Source organism: Mercenaria mercenaria, chromosome 8 (genome assembly GCF_021730395.1).
Source record: "Mercenaria mercenaria strain notata chromosome 8, MADL_Memer_1, whole genome shotgun sequence".
Taxonomy (NCBI): domain Eukaryota; kingdom Metazoa; phylum Mollusca; class Bivalvia; order Venerida; family Veneridae; genus Mercenaria; species Mercenaria mercenaria.
In genome coordinates, this window is record NC_069368.1 from 46,560,458 (window position 1) to 46,581,024 (window position 20,567).

The 20,567-nt window shown below is 34.0% G+C and overlaps 1 protein-coding gene across 5 annotated transcripts in view; it reads right to left on the reverse strand.

Moving 5' to 3' along the window:
- Nucleotides 1–7,983: 7,983 nt before the first annotated feature.
- LOC123566405 (uncharacterized) overlaps nucleotides 7,984–20,567 on the reverse strand; it is a 29,158-nt gene continuing 16,574 nt past the window's right edge. The window contains exons 1-2 of one of the 5 annotated variants that reach the window (XM_045360452.2): nucleotides 19,145–19,162; nucleotides 7,984–10,558 (exon numbers count right to left, since the gene is read on the reverse strand). In XM_045360452.2, the coding sequence (XP_045216387.2) occupies nucleotides 9,294–10,517 (1,224 nt within the window). In that variant the 5' untranslated portion in view covers nucleotides 10,518–10,558; nucleotides 19,145–19,162 and the 3' untranslated portion in view covers nucleotides 7,984–9,293. Of the gene's footprint in view, nucleotides 10,559–11,171; nucleotides 11,431–18,204; nucleotides 18,360–19,144; nucleotides 19,163–20,567 lie in introns of those variants that run through there. The other 4 variants (XM_045360449.2, XM_045360450.2, XM_045360448.2 and 1 more) reach the window with 4 other exon arrangements.

Here is a 20,567-nt window from a genome sequence, read left to right on the forward strand (position 1 = left end):
AAAATTACAACTTACATAAAAAGAAAACATACCTAAGCATTATTTACAATGTATATAAACAAACAGCCTTTGCACATACCCGTTTATTTTTTTTCGAAAGTGTCATTTTTTTCATTCGTGTTGCTCTTAACTTCGTTCGAAAAATCATGCCGTCTTACTGTTTATTTGTTGTTGTTGTTATTTTATTTGATATTTTTAGGCTTGTTTTAAAGATTTTCAATCTACCAGAAATATATAGGCCTGTTCGCTTTAATCTTTGTGAATTTCAGCCTTCATATACCACACACACAACACGCAACAGGTCTAACTTTCAGTTTTAAACATGCTATTTAGATAGAAATGACATATGAGTCGCGCCATAAGAAAACCAACATAGTGGGTTTGAGATCGGAATGGATCCAGACCTGTCTGCGCTAACAGATTCTCCAAGTCCAATACGCTTTAAAAGCGAACAATATTGATCCTGACCAGACTGCGCGGATGAGCAGCCTGGTCGCAAAGCCACTATGTTTATTTTCTCATGACACGGCTCAATTATTAAATTTCATAATCAAATTCAGCTAAGATTGAAAAACTTTTGTGAACATGGGACCTGGTTACTCTGGCTACTCTGGCTGACCAGATTTGCAAAAACATGTTAAAATCCTACAAACTCTGGCTACTCTGGCCAGCCAAAGTAACCAGAGCAAATAAAATCCTGGTGACTAGGGCTACTCCGGATTCTCTGGCTGACCAGAGTAGTCAGAAGATGTTAAAATCCTAGAAACTCTTGCTACTATGGCTGAACTTTGGCTGAACTCTGGCTACTCTGGTTGAACTGTGGCTACTCTGGCCAGCCAGCCAGAGTAACAAGAGTTCCGGCTACTCTAAATAGCCACTTGAAAATATTAATTAACTTGAAATTCAGTTTAAGCATGCTATTTAGATAGAAATAACATATTAAGTTTCATAATCAAATTCAGCTAAGACGGAAAATGTTTTGTGAACCAGGTTACTCTGGCTACTCTTAAAATCCTAGAAACTCTGGCTACTCTGGCCAGCCAGACTAACCAAAGCAAATAAAATCCACGCGACTCGGGCTATTCTGGATACTATGGCTGACCAGAGTAGCCAGAACATTTTAACATCCTAGAAACTCTGGCTTTTCTTGCTGAACTCTGGCTACTCTGGCTGAACTCTGGCTACTCTGGCCAGCCAGAGTAACCAGAGTTACGACTTCTCTGGCTGAACTCTGGCCACTCTGGCCAGCCAGAGTAACCAGAGTTATGATTTCTCTGGCTGAACTCTGGCTACTCTGGCCAGCCAGAGTAACCAGAGTTATGACTTCTCAGGCTGAACTCTGGCTACTCTGGCTGAACTCTGGCTACTCTGGCTAAACTATGGCTGAACTCTGGCTGAACTCTGGCTGCTCTGGCTAATTTCACGCACATTAGTGATGGATCAACTACATATTTACATTAATTAACCATTACACAGACATCAATGTAGTCAGCATGTTTATTTATAGAAATGAAGACTTCAATTTTTTTTTCAGTGAAGTTAACTCTCAAAAAAGAACACATATGCCTCTGAGCCTTGAAAACTGGGTATATACATTTCTATGTTGTGACTTTGAAATTTGACCAAATGTGTCAATCTAATAAAATATTTGAATAGAATTTTTGGAACCATAGATAACAACCAAGCAACATGATAGTATACTCGGTTTGATTGAGTCTGCTCATCAGAGGTAATGAAACCCGTAACACCGGCTTAAACTGAGGTCTATTATAGTAAAAATTAATGTACCCTATGATCCCAAAGGTCCAGAAAATATAGCAACACTTAGTTGAAGTACGGTATACTTTTACGGCCGTCACATGGCACTTTAAGAGAGTTGTTGTGATCGTTAAAGATCCTTTGGAAGCATAGAACGCAACCAAGCAACATAATAGCAGACTCGGTTAAGCCGGTGCTAGGGGACGTAAGAGGTGCTGCATATTTCTTAACCTCTCATGAACAGACTCAATCAGACCGTGTCTGCTATTAATTTGTTTGGTTGCATTCTATGCTTCCAAAGGATCTTCATATAGATTTTATTTCTAATATGAAATCTGTTTCGTGACAATGAACCTACGGGAAGACAAACTAGGGTTACAAACTTTAGCAACATATACATGTATGTCAAAACACCAACACTACACGATTGTAATGGACAGAATGTTGTTGTTAGTGTTTATACCGTAGTCATTTTCGAGTAGGAGCATGCCTACACAAATTTCAAAGTTAGGAAATTTCAAATGTTTGTTAATAATAAAATCCAGTTTTATATAGTAATAATTTATCAGTTGGAAACAGTTTAATGCATACTATTTTATCTAGCTATAGATGCTGTCCAAAAATGCATGGTTATCTCCAAGGTATCCAATCTGTAGGTGCAGAGAATATTTCTATTTTCGGTTATCAAAACAATATTCACTTCACAACATTCAGGTGATAAATAATCACACCATTCGACACAATAAAATTCTCGTTTAGCAACATAATCTAGAAAGAAATACTACAAAATGTACACTGAACATAACTTTTATGTTACTGTTGTTGTCCTTATATATATTGCCGAGAACTAACTATTTAAAAAGTCGGCGACACTTTCTTTCTTCTTCGAACTACGTTAACGAAGTATGACATATTAAAGGTAATTTTGAGAACAGAAATAGATATATAATTACAACGAAATACACTCTATATGTGACCAGAAAGTCGTTTTCTAAAAATGTATCCCCTTTTTAAAAATCGGTCCCGATGAAACACAAAGTATATTCTTGTAGCAACAGCACTTAATTACTGGATATATGAATACACTTTTTGGAAGACAATATGGTATATTCATCATCATTACCAGGAGGCAAGGTTTACTTTATGATAGGAAGAGATCTCTATCGACAACTGATGGACATTTATTTACTCTCTATCATTCAGTAAAAAAAATAGTACAAAAAAAAAGTTAAGAAGTTAAAAACTTTCTTAAAATTCACCAAGATGATCCGGACAGTAGATCAACAGTTGTATGTATGTACGCTCGTTCAAACGTCAATATGTAGACTGAAGGTCAAATAGTATATATTTTGTAAGTTTCTCCTAGTAGAGCGGACTTTAGGGCGTGCAGCTATTTATATTGTATATCGTGTAGGTGCAATAGGATGGTGCCATATTTGGAAAATGTAGTATGTCAACTATATTAATTCAGTAAGGTTGATATGATTCATTGTGGATATTGCAATTATAGTCATGATAAAAATTTCTGGAATTCGCTGTCATTGTCGTTTCTCCAGAAAGAAAACGTTTTTTATATCGCAAACTCACAACAACATATTTTCGGCAGACATTAGTCGTAACGCGATCCGGTATAATAGTCTCAGAACGCCATTAAGATGATAAATTACACTATCATTAGTCTCTACATTATCATCATTAGTCCTGTAACCGTCTGAATACAATTCTTTAGACTTGAAAACACTTTGAAATTCTATCTTAAATAGCTCGCCTACAGAGTTGACAAACTAATGGGAGTGAGATAACACTCGAACAGAATTTATCCATTGTCTACATGAGTTAGTTCCCATATTGGATTGGATGTCACATTTTCATGTGTATATAAGGCTGATATCTATACAGGGCGTTAAATTTATGCTCGTAGGCGCAAATATATTTATCATACTTTCACATGCATTTGAAATAGATTAAGTACCATCGTTTGCATTATGAAATTCATTAGTGATGAAATAAATAGGTGTCTCTAGTTGTCCCACCTCCTGTGTTCCTTGGCCGCTCTCCCCCGTGGGCCACCCTGTCCGAGCTTGTCTTGGCAGCTCTTCTCCTACGGCCACCCCATCCGACCTTGGGTTGGCCGGTTCCTAAACACACATGTTGCTTAGACTGTTTATCTCTCCCAAGAAATACACAAATATGTCAGTTTAATACACGAAAACTTCGGTCAGTATCTTCCTAAAGACTGACCGAATACATAGTTTACATTAACACAAATAATTAATAAAAACTAACGGAGAACCTTTGGAGGCACATTGCGCAACCAAGCAAAATAATAGCAGGCACGGTTTGACTGAGACTGTTCATGATAAGTAATGTAATGTGCAACGCCTCTCACGCCCACACCGGAACTCTGTTACGCTAACGATTTTAACGGATTCCGTGATCTCAAAGGAACTGGAAATATATAACACTGACTATAGCCGCCACATGGCATGTGAAGACTGCTAGCATGTGACAGAAATCATCCCGAGTTGTCAATGCCAGATAACACTCGAACAGAATTTCTCCGTTGGCTACACGAGTTAGTTCCCATATGTGATTAGATGTTTTCGTTAACCGCACATTTGCATGTGTACATAAGGCTGATATCTATACAGGGCGTTAAATTTATGCTCCTAGGCGCAAATATATTTATCATGCTTTCACATGCAGTAGAACTAGATTAAGTACCATCGTTTGCTTTATGAAATTCACTAGTGATGGATGAACTTAATATTTTTCATTAATTAACTATTACAAAAAGACATTAATGTTGCCAGCATATCTATTTACATGGGAAGCTAGGCTTTAAAATATTATCTACTATATTTTCAACAAAGGAAACACTCGAAAAGAACACGTATGCCCCCGTGATGGCCTGTCAGAGGTAACAGGGTATATAAGTTTGTATGTTGTGACTTTGAAATTGACCAAATGGACTCAAAAACATTAAGGGTCATATAGTGATAACAAGCAACGGTCATAAGACGACTGACAGTTACTAAAAACCATTTTCAGCTTCAGATTACTGAGACCTTTACCTTTGAAGTACTGGCCCAAAAGTATTCATCTTCTGACCACAGGCAATAATTCCATGAAATCTGAAAGCAAAAAGTGTTTTTGATATTGATGGGAAATCAATTTCAGCTTCAAGATCACTGTGATCTTGACCTTCAATCTTTTAGTCCTCAAACATGAGACCAACTGTGTCATCTACTGACCACAAGCAATGATCGTACATGTATGTTGTTACACTATTATGAGACCAGGCATTCTCTAGATATTGACTGGAAACTTATGGTCTACCGACCAACCGACGAAGACCGAGGAAAAAAACGATTATGAGCGAATCAAAATATCCCCTCCAATGTTGTAAAACTCTTGTTAAAAATGTAATGCATTAAAAAGTAAATGTTAAAATAAATTTCAAATCAATTTGTACATCGTTTCTTTTTATTAATGGTTCATATGATGAAAAATTACGCCCCACGCAAAAATGTGATTTGCACTTATTCCTGCTAATATGCGCATGAAAGATTTACTTTTGCACGGGCCCGGGTGCAAATCTTGCACATGTAAACAGCACTTATGTGTTGAAATTCCAAAGCTCACTTTCTTATCAGCAATCTAAAATGTAACAAGACATCTGTATAATATTTCATATAGCAAAGAAACGTTATATTTAAAGATCAATATATATTCATCTTGTTTATTATAAAATTAAAGTAATTTTCTTTTCAGTAAATTTTCAAATCTTATGGGTTTCCTTACTCTTTTTAACCTAATCTAATAACTGTGCTGTCCCAGTAGATCATCTAAGCCTTAGGTGTTTGCAAACAGAAATCATCATTTGGTTAAATGCCACACACTTCGCATATCATGTACATACCTCAAGTCAAAACTGCATGATTAACCTCTTAGTACTGTACAAGAACTGATTGAAACACCAAGAAGGCAAAAATAAAGCGTTATGTGGTAAAAGTCATTGTATTTTTGTGTCAAGGCTAAATATACTTGATATAACAAGGCAGTTTGGTTATGGTAAACTTGTAGGGGCATCCATAGCTGATTGGTTAAGGTCGCTGGCTTCAAATCATTTGTCTTAACCGATGTGGAGTCGAAACTCTGTCCGGCGTGTAGAATTCTTCAAGTGAGGAACCTATCTAGCTGGTTACCAGAAGGTCGGTAGCTCTACTTAGGTGCTCACCCATGCCTGGAAGGGCACATTGGTTCTTCCTCGACCATAAAGAGTCGCCTTATGGTGTCCTTAACTGTCTCGGTTTGACTCTAAAGCCAACAAAAATAAGAGTTAAAATTAAAGACTTAAACATGCAGAATCTGCGATGAGCATTTTTTTATTGGTTATCTTCGCTATTTACAACATAGTACAGTACATAACATTTAGAGTGTGTTTAGAAAGACACTAGCTTCCAAAGGATCTTCATGTGGATTTTATCAACTATCACAGCATCAGCCTTTAAGTTTCCCCGTACTTAGACTAAGTGTTGTTTTATTTTTTTATTTTCTTGTCGTTTGAAACAATGGATTACATTCAGTTTTATTGTAATAAAATTCCGCTTGTTAAGCCGTTCCTGGGGGGAGGGGGCGTGAGGGGTGTGGCACATGCCTTTACCTCGCATCAACAAACTCAATCAAACCGAGTCTACTATCGTTTGCTAGGTTGCATTCTTTGCTTTTAAGGGATCTTCATAAAGTTTTTATTTACTATCACAACAACAGTCTTTAATGCCGAATGGCGGATGTAAAAATTCTCCTCGTAATTGAACTTAGCGTTATTTTATTTTCTGGTCGTTTCGGACCATATAGTTCATTTGGTTTTATTATAATAATGGAGTTCCACTTTAGTTGGTGCTAGTGGGCGAAAGGGGTACGTGTTGCACATTTCATTACCTCTCATGAACAGACTCAACCAAACCGAGTCTGCTATTTATTTGCTTGGTTGCATTCTTTGCTTCCAAGGGATCTTTATATAGATTTTATTTCTAATATGAAATCTGCTTCTTGATATACTCATCACTTTTAATAAATAAACGAAATTAGGGTTACAAACTAGAGCATCAAGTACAGTCAAGTCAATACCATTGTGACGGAGAGAATGTTGCTGTTATTGTGTATACCGTTGTCAATTTCCGGTAGGAGCATGCTTACACAGATTTCAAGGTTTAGAAATTGCAAATTTCCGTTAATAATAAAACATAGTTTTTTATAGAAACAATTTATCAATTACATATTATTTCATCTAGCCATAAATGTGCTTCAAACATGCAAGGTTATGGCCAAGGTACCTCATCTGTAGGTGCAAAAAGCATTTCGATTTTCAATTATCAAAACAATTTGCCCTTTTGCCCTGTACCGCATTACTGTGATAATTAAATAATCACACCATTCGACAAATAAAATTCTTTTTAGACAGAAGTCATATACCATGAATACGTTTTATATTACTGAACGTAGATGTTGTCCTTATATTGCCAAGATCTATTTAAGAATCCGTGAAGCTTTCTTTCTACTTCGAATTGCAATACGAAGTATGTCATTTTAAAGGAAATTTGGAGCATCGTAAGATTGAAACTGAATTAGATATTTGATTACAATGAAATGCACTTTAAGTGATTCTAAAAAGGAAGAAAAAAAAGAACATTTTATCCTATTTTTAAATCGGTCCCTAAAGATTATCAAAACTCAAAGTAACTTCTTCTAGCGCTTATTGGATATCTGTATAAACCTTTTGAAAAGAAGTAAAAAAGGAAATTTGATTAATTTATCATTATCTTCTTCATCATCATCAACACCATCATCATCATACTTATCACTGTCATCACCGGAGTCTAAGTTTATTTTATAAAAATAAGAGTTCTCTAGTAAAAACTGATTGACATTTATTTACTATTATTCAGTCAAAAACTCCCCTCATTGTCGTAGAAAAATAGTTCATAAGTCATGCATATGAAATTGAAAACTTACAACATGGCTATTTTAATAAAACTTTTTAAAATGTTCGGTGTTTAGGTTTTTTTACTTTAACTTTATCACACAGTGCATTTCGTTGGTTAGCTCAAAAGAATGACTTCCAACATTCTTACTTGAAGAAGAACCCTTGGCTTTGGAAAAGATGTCTCCGATACATGCATGGGTTATCCCAGCTATACGTAAAGGAATACTGAGGCGTAATGATGAAAATAGCTTTATTACATTTCATCATGTAGGACCCATGTACCATTGCACTACTTTATCATTTGCACAAAACATATAATGTATATTCAAACAAAAATTATGAACGAAGGGAATGTAGCAACATAGTGTCGCGTTACATATTTTAACATATTCATGTTTATACACATAAGGGATGCAAAGAAATTTCGATCCACATGGGAAATTAAATAAGTACAGAAGGAAACCTTGAAAATAAGACAAGCATAGTTAATGTTCATATAAAAAAGGGAAATTTGTTTGTTTCAGTGTAATATTGAAATATTTTCACAAGTGGACAGCAGATGCATATTTTCACGGGTGGCATGTGTTAGATATGGTGTTCATGAGTGAAATATATTTTTTATCTTACATGTAAATCAAACCAATTTTCTTATCATTTCATGCTTTAACTAAATTTACTCATTTTATAGTCTATTACTAGTAAAAAATATACTTGATATGAAAAATTTATTTTATATTTTTTACTGTGAAAGTACGAGATATACTTCACTCTAATATATCGAAAATTCACTGAAATACATGTAATAAATGCTGATATGTTGACAAACTACTGCTACGTTTGGTGAAATGCAGATTTTCTTATTAAAATAAAAACAACAGAATTTATTACATGTACTAAATTCAGAAAATTTCAACTTCTGAAAAAAGCAAGCTTCACTCCTTTAATTAATCTTAACAATCAATATTCAATTATTGCTTGTACAATATAAACAACATCTACTGAAACACGTGACTTCTAAATGTACTGCAACATAGACGTGTTGTTATATCCACAAATGGAATATTCCGTGAAGTTTAATGAAAAAGTCCATTTTCTACAAAATTGTATGAATAAAAGCAAATCTATCATATATATATCTGAACTTATCCAGCAACAAACTCGTCAGATAGTTTTTTAGATAGAATGGATCTTTTAAGTGTTAGTTACATCTCAGTAAATTAATAATAATGTTTGCTTTTTCTTTACACCCTTAATATATTAACTGCGTATAATGTCAAATGTTTTAAAAAATATAAACAGTTGAATTCATGTAAAACACAAAATGCCAGGTCATCAAATCATACCGTAATTACTCTTGACGAAAACTGCATACTAGTTAGAGACATACTCCAAAGACCCCGTCATCTCGTGCTTTCAAATGCTACCGAAGCAAACACTGTCATAATAGAAGAAAAACAATTTTTCCCGAAATGCCATTTATAACAAAAACTCTCCGGGAAGTAATGTATATTCATTTCATTGATGACATTCTTCAATAAATTGAAATTTAGTATGAGATAATATGAGTAGGTTCCGTTGACTTTAGCAAGTTGTATAATTGCATCTGGTCCTTTGCTAAAGTCACAACTCCAGATAAGTCTATTTTTTCATCGGGAACCCTTAAATATCTAGTCTTGTTCATATCTTTCCAAAGATCGCCTTCACGTTGTTTGTATTCCTCTTCCGTCGTGAATGTTCTGTCCGTGTCATATTTCCTCATCCGTCGACGACTGTACGCCATTATTTCTTCGTCGTCCTTTGCATCGTGAGGTAAAATGATTGGCATTATGGGGGTGTCAAATTTCACAGGTGGATTCTCTAACAAATACTCGTCAACCTTACCGATAAAGTTATTTTTGCGTTTTTCTAAATTGACGTAAAACATATGCTCGTCTTGCAAAAGTTCCTGTCTCCTGTCTTCGAACAGTTTATTTCTACCAATATCAAGCGATTCATCGGTAATGTTTATCATTGCCATTTTATCACGTGGTGACCTTTTAACCTTTCCAGTTCCGGCTTCAGTAACTCTTTCCGTCTTTTCATACGAAACGAAATCTGAAATGTCCGAGGTAGGTTTTGCAGGGGCGGCTTTCGTCATTGTTGGTTTTTCTCTGTCGAAACATTCTGTGGAAGCTGGTCTAACGCCCTTCTTCGTAATTTTTAATTCGTTTTGGTCAGCAGTGACAGCGCTTACTGGCCTTATTGCTACTTTTAATGGAAGTTCGGTGGAATTTCTACGTACTGTATTGTCCGGCGGTGGAGCGTCAATAAACGCTCCTGTTACAGAATTGCTCCGTTTTCTTAACAAGTTTGTGTCTGTTTGTGATCTGCCTGCCAGTAATTTATCACTAGCACGGCCACGTTTTGTTGCCATCGCGGTACGAGAGCGGCTTAATCCCTCCGGGTATAAATTAAGTCTGCGTGCCGCCGCCGCAATCTTCATCGCGGCGTTAACGTTAAAGGTAGTTGAAGGTTTGAATTTCCCTTCCTCTTCAAGTTGTCTCAACATCGTTATTTCTTCTGGAGTAAGATGAGATTTTAGTTTATCAACTCTGTCACGCAAACGTCTAAAGTTGGATTTCACTGTACGTACGTGCAATGAGATGACGTTGTACGTGAAACTCATCTCAAGGTTTAACGTCCCGAACGTCTTTTGCAGTACGCGGTCCTCCTTTTTGTTAAGTGCGGTCGCTTTCATCTCCCGCTCTGTCATTTTCCGTCGACTCCCCATTGCTTTTGCTGTGTATGTACTTTTACTTCGACATCAAATTTCTGAAACGAAAGCAATGAAAACGTATATAAAAAAAAATAATACTTATAACCATTTAAAAGCTGAGTCTGTCAAATCTAATTTTCTGCAACAGTTATAATAATTCTTTTGAAATTGAACGCACGGTCACATATGCGTATTATCACTTTAAAACAAAAAAAAAACTACTTAAAAGAACACAATTTCATTCTGTTTTACATATCACGGTATAGGCCGCCTACACATTTTCTCCCCCGTTTTAATATTCAAGTCCTATACCATGACATACATATGTTCAATTTCTGCAAATTTATAAAAGCTTTCATTTCGTTAATATGGGAATCGATAACTGAACTCGATTGATTATAAATGATGCAAAAAATAGGTTTGATTTCAAGTTCTTTGTAAAAGATTTTCATAGACGAAAAGATAGTGAGTGAGTACTTGACTAAAGAATCATAATGTTAGTTTTTTTAGTTATCTGTATTTAATTAATTATTATGTAAGCATTTGCCGCCACATAACTCATACAAGTTAGATATGGACTATGTCAGTTTAAACAAAAAAAGTAAATTTATCAGGTACTGATTTCAAATAAAAACAATAAGGATAAATACATTTATATATTAGACTTACAGTTTTAGAGTTAATTATTCAGTTTATCCTGTGTTCACAAAAAATAAATAAACACACAATATGAAATAATAGTTTCCCAAGAAATCAATGTAACAACTACATTGTTAAAGCCAAAATACCTTTAAAATTGATTATGAACAAATCTTTTTCTTTTTATAGCGTCAAAGGTGACTAAGAACAATGGTAAATATTTTCATACACTTCCAAAAACAAACAACGTAGATATAATAAGATCAACCAGGTAAAAATACGCTACCTGATTCGCTTATTCGCTTATAAAAAGGAACGGTTTTATTTAAACATGACTTGGAGGCCCCGAGGTTTGTTTGGGACTTATGCTGTTAAACAAATATGCACAAGGATTTGGTTACGAGTACTTTAGCCTGTTATATCCTACTACACGTATGTTCAAAGACCCTTGATATAAATATTACCTTGACAAATTAAATATTTTATGCCAATGTAAAACAAAACTTTATGACTCTAAAATGTCATTAGTTAAGATGTGAGAAAACTAAAATGTATTTACTTAGTATTTGGGTTTTTCTGTATAAACACAACAGATGATTATTTGCTCATATGTATGAAGTCATTATAGTGTTTTAATTAAGATGAAATATCAGCTTTCGTTTCAAAAGAAACGACTAACACTGCCTAAACGTATTTGTTTTCTTACAATACACATGGTAAACTTAGTTCTTTGAGATACATGATTTCTATTGTTTACTTATATTGCCCTGACCATGTACAGGGTACCCTAAGTTCTCTGTGGTACATAATTGCTAAAGTTTACCTATATTGTTCTCACCATATCTATGGTACCATTAGTTTTTTGTACTTTTTTCTAATCTGTCCCTACCGTATATCAGGTCTTTTACGGTGCATACTTGCCATTGTTAACATATATTATCCTGGACCAATACATGGTACCCTTTGGTCTTTGCGTTACACAGTTACTATTGTTTGCCTATATTGTTCTGAACAGATACAGGACACCATTAGGTCTTTGCGCTACTGACATGCTTTTAAAAAGACACTAGATTTGTTGGGCAAAAGATATGACAAAAACATTTAAGTATAGAGCTGCATCTGAATTAATCAATCTAATGAGTTCAATAATTAAACAAAAAACCGAAGTGATTAATATAAGGTTTAGATATTGTTTCATATTCGACCTAAAAGAAGCTAATATAAAGTAATGATTATTAACATGGACTTTTTTCAAACAGATATTATCAGAGCCTCAACCTGAAATGTTTTCTCCAGAAAGAAAGATTTATGGAAGTATATTCGTTGAAATAAGACTTTAATGGTAGAGCGCGAAGACTCAGGTATGATAGTGTAAAGCCTCAGGCCGATATTAGAATTTTTCATATCCATAGTAATACAAGTAAATAAATCAAATATATTTATGTATCTATGTGTCCCAATTTGATCGTTAGGCAGAACCTCAATTTGAAAATGGAATGAAAGTTTTCTTTTCCGATAATAATCAAAATGTTTTCTTTTCAGCCCACAGATTAGGCCATTTTCGTTCATTTTCTATTGTTAACATATCCGTCATTTAAGTGAAGCGAAATAATAACCACTTGAACAACTTTTTATGACAATTAAAACTGACGTGAACGTATCCATTTGTGACACAATGGTATCTTTACAAAATAACACTTGTAATTGTTGAAGCAGTAAGACAAGGGTGTTCAAAAACTATAGAGAACAAATCGGCTAAAACTAAAACGGGTATATCAATATTATTATCATTGTTTGCGAGTCAATATTTAAATCATTGAAAAGTCAACCAAAGTCCTAAAAGCTTTTGGACGTTTAGAACGACTTGAAAACGTTCAATGGTATGGAAAGGTATAAGAGAGTAATGACAAAAATTCTTATTGTTCTTTTAAAAAAACAATGTAAGGGTATGTACAGTTCAACAACATGTTTACTTCTCAGTTCGCAAAATATATGTAATTTGATATTGTTGGTATGTAATATAAGCTCCATTTAACGTAAACAGAACAGATATTCTCATGTCGTCAGTCACATATGACATTTCTTTCACCAGAGAGAGAGGGAGAGAGAGAGAGAGAGGGCTAAATGCAGACGAGCCTGATGTCTCTACTTGTGTGAGCAATAAGTGAATACTGAAATCAACAGTATAATTATGTTCTTGCGGCCGTTGCCACCAAATATAATAAGAAAATATATATAATATTCAATTTTCAATTCGATTTGAGGTTCTCGTAACCAAATGGTGATATTCCAGTATCAGAGACATTGTGACTATAACTGTAGCAATATCTACTTAACCAATTTCAACATGTATGCACAATATTAACATGACAGGCCGGTCATAAACTGCCTCCAGTCAACAGCATTTTTATGTAATACAGTAATTGTACGTTTCACTTTTAATTGCAAACCAAACCCTGTTCAAGAAATAAAATCTTAAAAGCTGAATTCAACTTTTATAAAGAATAAGCAGAATCAATTTAACATGTTTAAATTAGTAGAAATTAAATTCCCTACTATAAAAGTATTTCGACAAGTACATTTTAATTATTATAACATCGCGTGTTTTCTAACAAATATTCAAAGTTACTTGTTATTTATTTGTTCCAATAAAAGAGCATTTAAAAAGACATGTAGGTAAAGAATGATAAGAAGTTTATACTAGCGAAATAGGTGTTAATGTTCTTACAATAGCTAGAGCACAAGATATCTGTGAAGACTGGTGAAGATTGTCCTATCCAACGGCAATTAACACTGAAGTTTTTCTAACAGAAAAATCAAGTACAGTTTATAATGGTATCCTTTTAATATATTCATGATTAACAATCATATATCAGAAAGTCAAATATATGTTCAAAAACTTTCCTTAAATAAATGTGACAGACACGAAGGCAAGTGAATGTCAACTTCTAGCCATATGTGACCGTCCACGGAAGTTCTTGGGTTTAGTATGATAAATGCGGGAAGGGGAGGCTTTAGCCCTGAATCTATGATTTGTTTTATCGGCCACTTATTTTAAGCCTTGAACGACATGAAAATCTACCGACCTCTGCAGAAATATAGGGAATCACCATGTGACCATGTTGTAGTAAATGAAAATACGAGACTATTATGGGAAGTAAAACAATAAACCATTACCATTATGACGGGACATTGAGTAATAGCCCCCAAGAACAAACATAAATATTCTCTCATCAGACTTGTCTTTTTAAATGGCCAATACTTTTAATAAACAAATCGAAATAAGAAACCGCAAAAAATGCAAATAACACTTTGATGTTGCTTGATAATTGCACTAAAAAGATAAAATTCTATTTCTGATTGATTTTCAGTACTCGGTTGATAACATTATCACGTATACTTTATGAAATGGACATTTAAATAGTACATGTTAAGATAGGCAGTTGAAATAAGTTCTGCTTTTCAAATCTTTGGGTCGCCTTTTTAATCGGCGAATCCCTCAACCCCAAAAAGGTCTTCAAAAAACAAGTACGTAGCTAACTTCTGTTTTGATCCCCGATATTTGCTTTTAGGTGAATTGGTACATTCCTTCTTCTATGGTAATTACAAGATTTTGATTTACTTCCGATCATATACTTATAATTTCATTGGCTGGAAGGCGGTCACATATTGACCTCATATATGTCTGTAGGGGTTCAGTAGATTGACATGTAGCCTAATATAAGTTTGTAAGCGACACGGAAATGTGTAGGATCATTACGATAAACACTGGGACATAGCTAACGCCTCAGTACCCAATTATCATACTGAACCCATATATTTCCTTAAGGATCACTAACAAACATAAATATTAGTAGTTTATGTTCCAAATAATATAACGGAAGATATGTTCTCTACTGAGGAAGAGGTTTAGACAGTCAAAATTTTCTTTGAATCCTAGCTTATCAAATTTATAAATCTGCAATACTTCCCTCTGTCAAAAAGACTTGGGGGTTTATGACCCATTTAACAAAGGACTATTGCAATTAGTGTTGTTTTTTCTTTCACCTGATACCTTAAGTAGCAAATCATTCGTTTTACCTTACTGATGCAAGCCCTGCACATTGGCCCCTTAATTAAGTTCAATGCAGACAAGACTAAAACCTGTAAAATTATTACTTTTTCGAATTCCGTAACATCTTTTCAATTTATCAAATGATCATCTCCTATGACAATGGTCAAAGGAAGAAAATTATCAAATATACACCTGTAAAGTCATTTTCTATATAGTAAATAAAAGGTAAGGTAATAATTCCTGGAAGCACAGAGCACTGCAAACACAGCCAGAGAGCCATGTATCTCAAAGTAGGGCCGCAACAAAAAGAAACTGTAGTAAAAAGGTGTAACAGATGGTTTGCTTAAAAAATCAACAACAAGTACATTTTAATCATACGCAAAATATAAAAATATGTAAGGGGTAGATAAATGTGCGGTGTGTCGGGTGAAGTGAAAAAAAAAACAAGGATAACTGTTCAACAGAGAAAGCCACGCCCCAGGCTCACTACACCGCATATTACAGCAGCGCAAACATGGACATGGGCACCTAGCCTCGCTCAAAGTAAAAAGAGAGTGGGCGTAATTGGGGTTGTAGGGGGAGGAAAGAAACACTGATAATAAATAAGACAATATACGTAACATAAAATACGAAACGGACAAAAATGAGTGAAAAATAGGGGCACCGCCTTGGAACGGTCAGTTACCTATATAAAGGAAACTATGGGTTTTGAACGCGTTTAGGGTATTCCAGCCCCGCGCGTACCCTATTTTCAACAAGTTAGATAACACAGTGTAAATAAAATATCTCCCTGCTGAGAAAGGCTCTAAGGTTAGTGATCACATTCCAGATTATACCAAGTAAAACATACAAATAGGGTCAATCTAAGGTATAATTACACCAATGTACACAACAACTTGTCTGAAGTCAGAGCACCAAAGACCTAACTTTAAAGAGCACGAATAAGCAAGCTGCAAGACAAAATTCACTCCCCACGTCCGTTTTTTTTTTTTTTGTAGGATTTAGGAGAAAAGCATCACGAAGCCTTGCACTTTATTAGTCATCCCACCATCAAATACGGAAGTGTAGAAAGGTCAATAATCAAATAGATTTTAGAACTGTATCCTATTTTGATAAACTTACACATTTTACAAATATTTGATAAAAATAAGCATTATGTTTAATTTTCCGAAGTTTATAAACTACATCCCCATAGTATGCATGGTGTGTAAGACCAAGTTTTAGAAGTGTTTAAGGTTTGTGTTATATTTCTTTAAAAGTTCGGACGAGCTGTAGTAAAATTTAGTAAAAGCCTTCAGTAGTTTATGATATCGATATCCCTGTTGTAAAGACTTTTTGGTAATATGAAGATTTCTAGCATTAAAATGCTCTTAACATCGAGCAAGCTCTTGCACAACGAATAAGTTGTGAAACATAAATACCTAATGATGTTGCTAGAGGGACATCTCCATCCAGGTTGGGGAAGTTGGCAATTTCAAAATTAAAATCTTTTTTTATCATATATTTTGGTTTCTAAATTACTATTCACAATTTTTAATGTAAGTCCAAAAATAGTTGTCTACATTTTAATACCTGTATTTTAACAACAGCAGGGTTTTCTAAGACATGTTTGGTAGGAACAACACTTTCATTTCTTTCCGTCTTGACGATTAAAAATACGGGAGCTTTCCGGTACAATGGAATTTATCAACCTTGCTTTCAACTTGCACGGTGTGAAGAAGCTAATTTATTGCAATTAGCCTATACACTCTATTTCTGAATGAAAGTTATGGTGAACCTCATTATGTGTTTCGACCTTCATACATTACAGTTACAAATAATTATAAGTCAAATTACAATATGTAGAAAAACGCTTGTTAAGAAAAACTATCTGATTCACAACTATTCTTGTCACAAATGGGTATAATTGTTATTGTTGTTTTATTATTCTTTTGCCTATGAGTTATAAATACTTTATGGCTGTTTATATGTGCAATTGTCATTGTCTTTGAAGTGAATGCGGATATTGTTCAAAATGAGGTCGTATCTACACATCATGTTAAAAAGTAGCATAAAATACGGGTTACTGGCTAGCTTTTACACAAAATAACCACTGACATTTTTGGTATTAAATGACACATAGGTCTATGCCGATTTCTGTTAATAGTTCTTTCAAAGGAGGCAAAAGTCATATCTATGTCAATTTGCTGAGAAGTTTGTAGAAAGATCACGAAGGATCACGAACCATGGTGACGCATTTCTCATTTTGCTTCATTGACGTATATAAAAGCTAAAGATATTTGAACATCTGTCATAAATAACTGATTTTTAAAAGAAATTCTTATGTAGAACTATAAGAAATGGTGACCTGAATTCGCGACAAGTGTTTAGTACTGACTGCTTTGGTTGTTCTGACTTTAACGAAGGATGGGTAGCTGAAAACGATTTTCCGGGTATTAATTTGTATTGTTTGATCGGAAACTATAGTTCATCATAAATCTAACTCCACTGACAGAAGAATACTTTTTGGTTGACAGTGCATACAGTTTCGCACTTGAAAGTGAGGAATAAAACCGGACAAGTATTTGCATTGAGGTGACAAGTTATACATAAATACGGGTGCTTGTTTACAATAAACAGCACACTCATTTATGATCTGCGCTTTGTTGAAAATTCAACGAGGTTCATGAGCCGTCAAAGACCAGCAAGCGAACGGAAAGATTGGCCGCACTTACTAGTATATTCTTGTGCATCAATGTGGTAAGGAACATTTAATAACTCAAAATAAGCATACATGTACGTAGATCACGTACAAACAATTTTCCCGTATGTCTAACAAGTAATATCCAGATATTGAAGACGGCTTACCCGAGATTTTGCTACATACTAATGGGCATCATCAAAGTATAAAGATGAAATTAATAAGAATTGGAGAAATAAATGAAAAATAAAATATCAAACTAAGTTTATACACAAAATTATAAGCCTTTCGTCTAAATATTTAACGAAAAGGGAAGAAAAAAAACTTACTTTTGATAAATCGCCGGAATGAAAATCCTTAATTACCTCTTTTAACCATAGAAATTATCACTGATCAAGGTAAACTCTTCTTGTATCAATGCGCTCTTTATATATTTTCATTTTGCTCAATGATATTTTCTTTGGCTGACAAACATGGTCACTGATCCGTTACCGTGGTTAACTAAAGGTTAATTGATTTAATCATGAAAGTTATATTCCTTTTTATGTTTACTTATTCATAATTAATATCACGTTTCATGTAAGTATAGAATAACTGGTACGTAAATGAGACAAATCCAGTCATTACCATTTCTGCTTAGCATTGACGGTTTATTATCAATTTACATATGCGGATGGGTGCACGTTAAAGGTGCATAAAAATATTAATTCACTGTTATTTAAGATTGCGGTAATTTTATGTCTTATAGCCGAATTAACAACGCTGTTGGTTGCCCTGTTTTACTGGATGTTTTGAACTTAATGCGTTAAATGGTTTGAATAGCAGAACGTATTTTTGAAAACAGTAATTTTATAACTTCCCATTATGGTTCTCACTGTATAGTTTCATGTGCAACAGTGAATGTATGCTTTTCTAATTACGGAATTCTTTATTTCGTCAATACCGTTATCTGTTTATACAAAAGTTCTAAGCATTAAAGCATTATATGAATAATACAAGTGTCGCGTAAGCCTATCTTTTAGATAAAAAACAACACTATCGCACTATCGTTTATGACATTTATACTGCTTTCTTCTATTTGACGGAAGTTCGAAAACTGAAGTCATTGTTTTGCGTCAGAGATTTAATAAATATGAGCACAATTCAAGTGTGTTTGCAGAAGGATATGTCTTATCAAAATCATTATCTTTAATATGAATATGAATTACACTTAATGTTCAACAATTGTTTAAGTTTAAACAAATAAAGGCACAGAAATTGATAACTCACCATACGGGAAAATGTCCCCCTGCACGTTGATTATTGCATTCGATGATCGAATATAAATAGATTTATAATCTTCAAAATATCCTTACCACTTTATTGAAACCGAAATAAAAGTTTTAATGTTCGAATGAGAAAAAAAATCCTTTTACTCATATATATTTAGTTTTTGAATTGGTCAGTAAATAACTCTTTCTAAAGAAGTCTGAAATTCAATACATTTTGTTCTGTGTCAATAAAGATCAAGTTCTACTTGTGTTCTACTTTAAACTGATTTATTTTTTTAATAAATTTGATTTAAAAATAGACAAGCGGAGCTGAAATGGTGCGATTGTAAGTGCTTGATAAAGTTTCAAATTTCTTCAAATCATTCTTTTTTATTTCTAGATGAAAAAGATTTCACCTTGCTCAAAACATAATGAACACTGAACTTGTCTGTGTCTAAAATTTTTAGGGGGCGACGTAATTCGGTATCAAGATGATTCGGTGAAAATATTTAGCATGTAAATAGACATGCATGAAAGTCATGGTTATTGAGACTATTTAACAGCACAGTCGACTAGAACCACTCTTGATTCGTCTCACTTTTTTTTTTCAGGAAGACCAATAAAATGTTCAAGAGCTTAAAACAAGGTATGTATATCATATAAACAAGGCCAACATGTTATAAATCTTTCCATTATTTAGATACAGGAACTGATTTTTTTCCAACCTTGGTTTTTATTTGTTTAAGGTTCTTACCGCCTTCTAGTCTTCATTCTCATTAAAATACTTTCATTAGTAGATTTATTCGAAAATACAGACACTCGTCCGGGTACCAACAGTACCGACAACTGTAAAACAGAATGTTTTCAAATTGTTTCTCTTAAACACATAAAACAAAAGTTTGTTGACAAAACTGGCACTATATTGTATCAAAAGCTTTAAACTCAGAAATGATACTTTGAATACGTAAGAACGCTTGACTTATGTTTGTTCTGTATATGATCGCTCTCGATTTGTATTATTTATTATCATTTTGGATGTGATTGTAATTATTACATGCACCTATATTTATGATTTATACATGATTTATTGTGACTGTCATATTGATGTTATGATGATGAGCTTGTATGCTTAAATCAATAAATTCTGTTCTGTTCTGTTCTGTTCTGTTCATAAACACAAGCCGGGCCTTCATCCCAAAAAATAGTTTGCATATGAGCACATTTTAATAATGGATTAAAGGTGCACTACTTAATTAATTGATCTTACATGTCGTAAAATGCAACGTACATGTATTAATGCTGGTACAGACAGAAAACTTCAGTAAATCTTTATCGCAGGTTTGATTTCCATAAAACATTTCGTTTTTTTTTTTTATAATTTTCTTTTTTTTTACTGAAGAATTTACCATATCGATTGCTTCACTCAAAAATATTCTAAATGT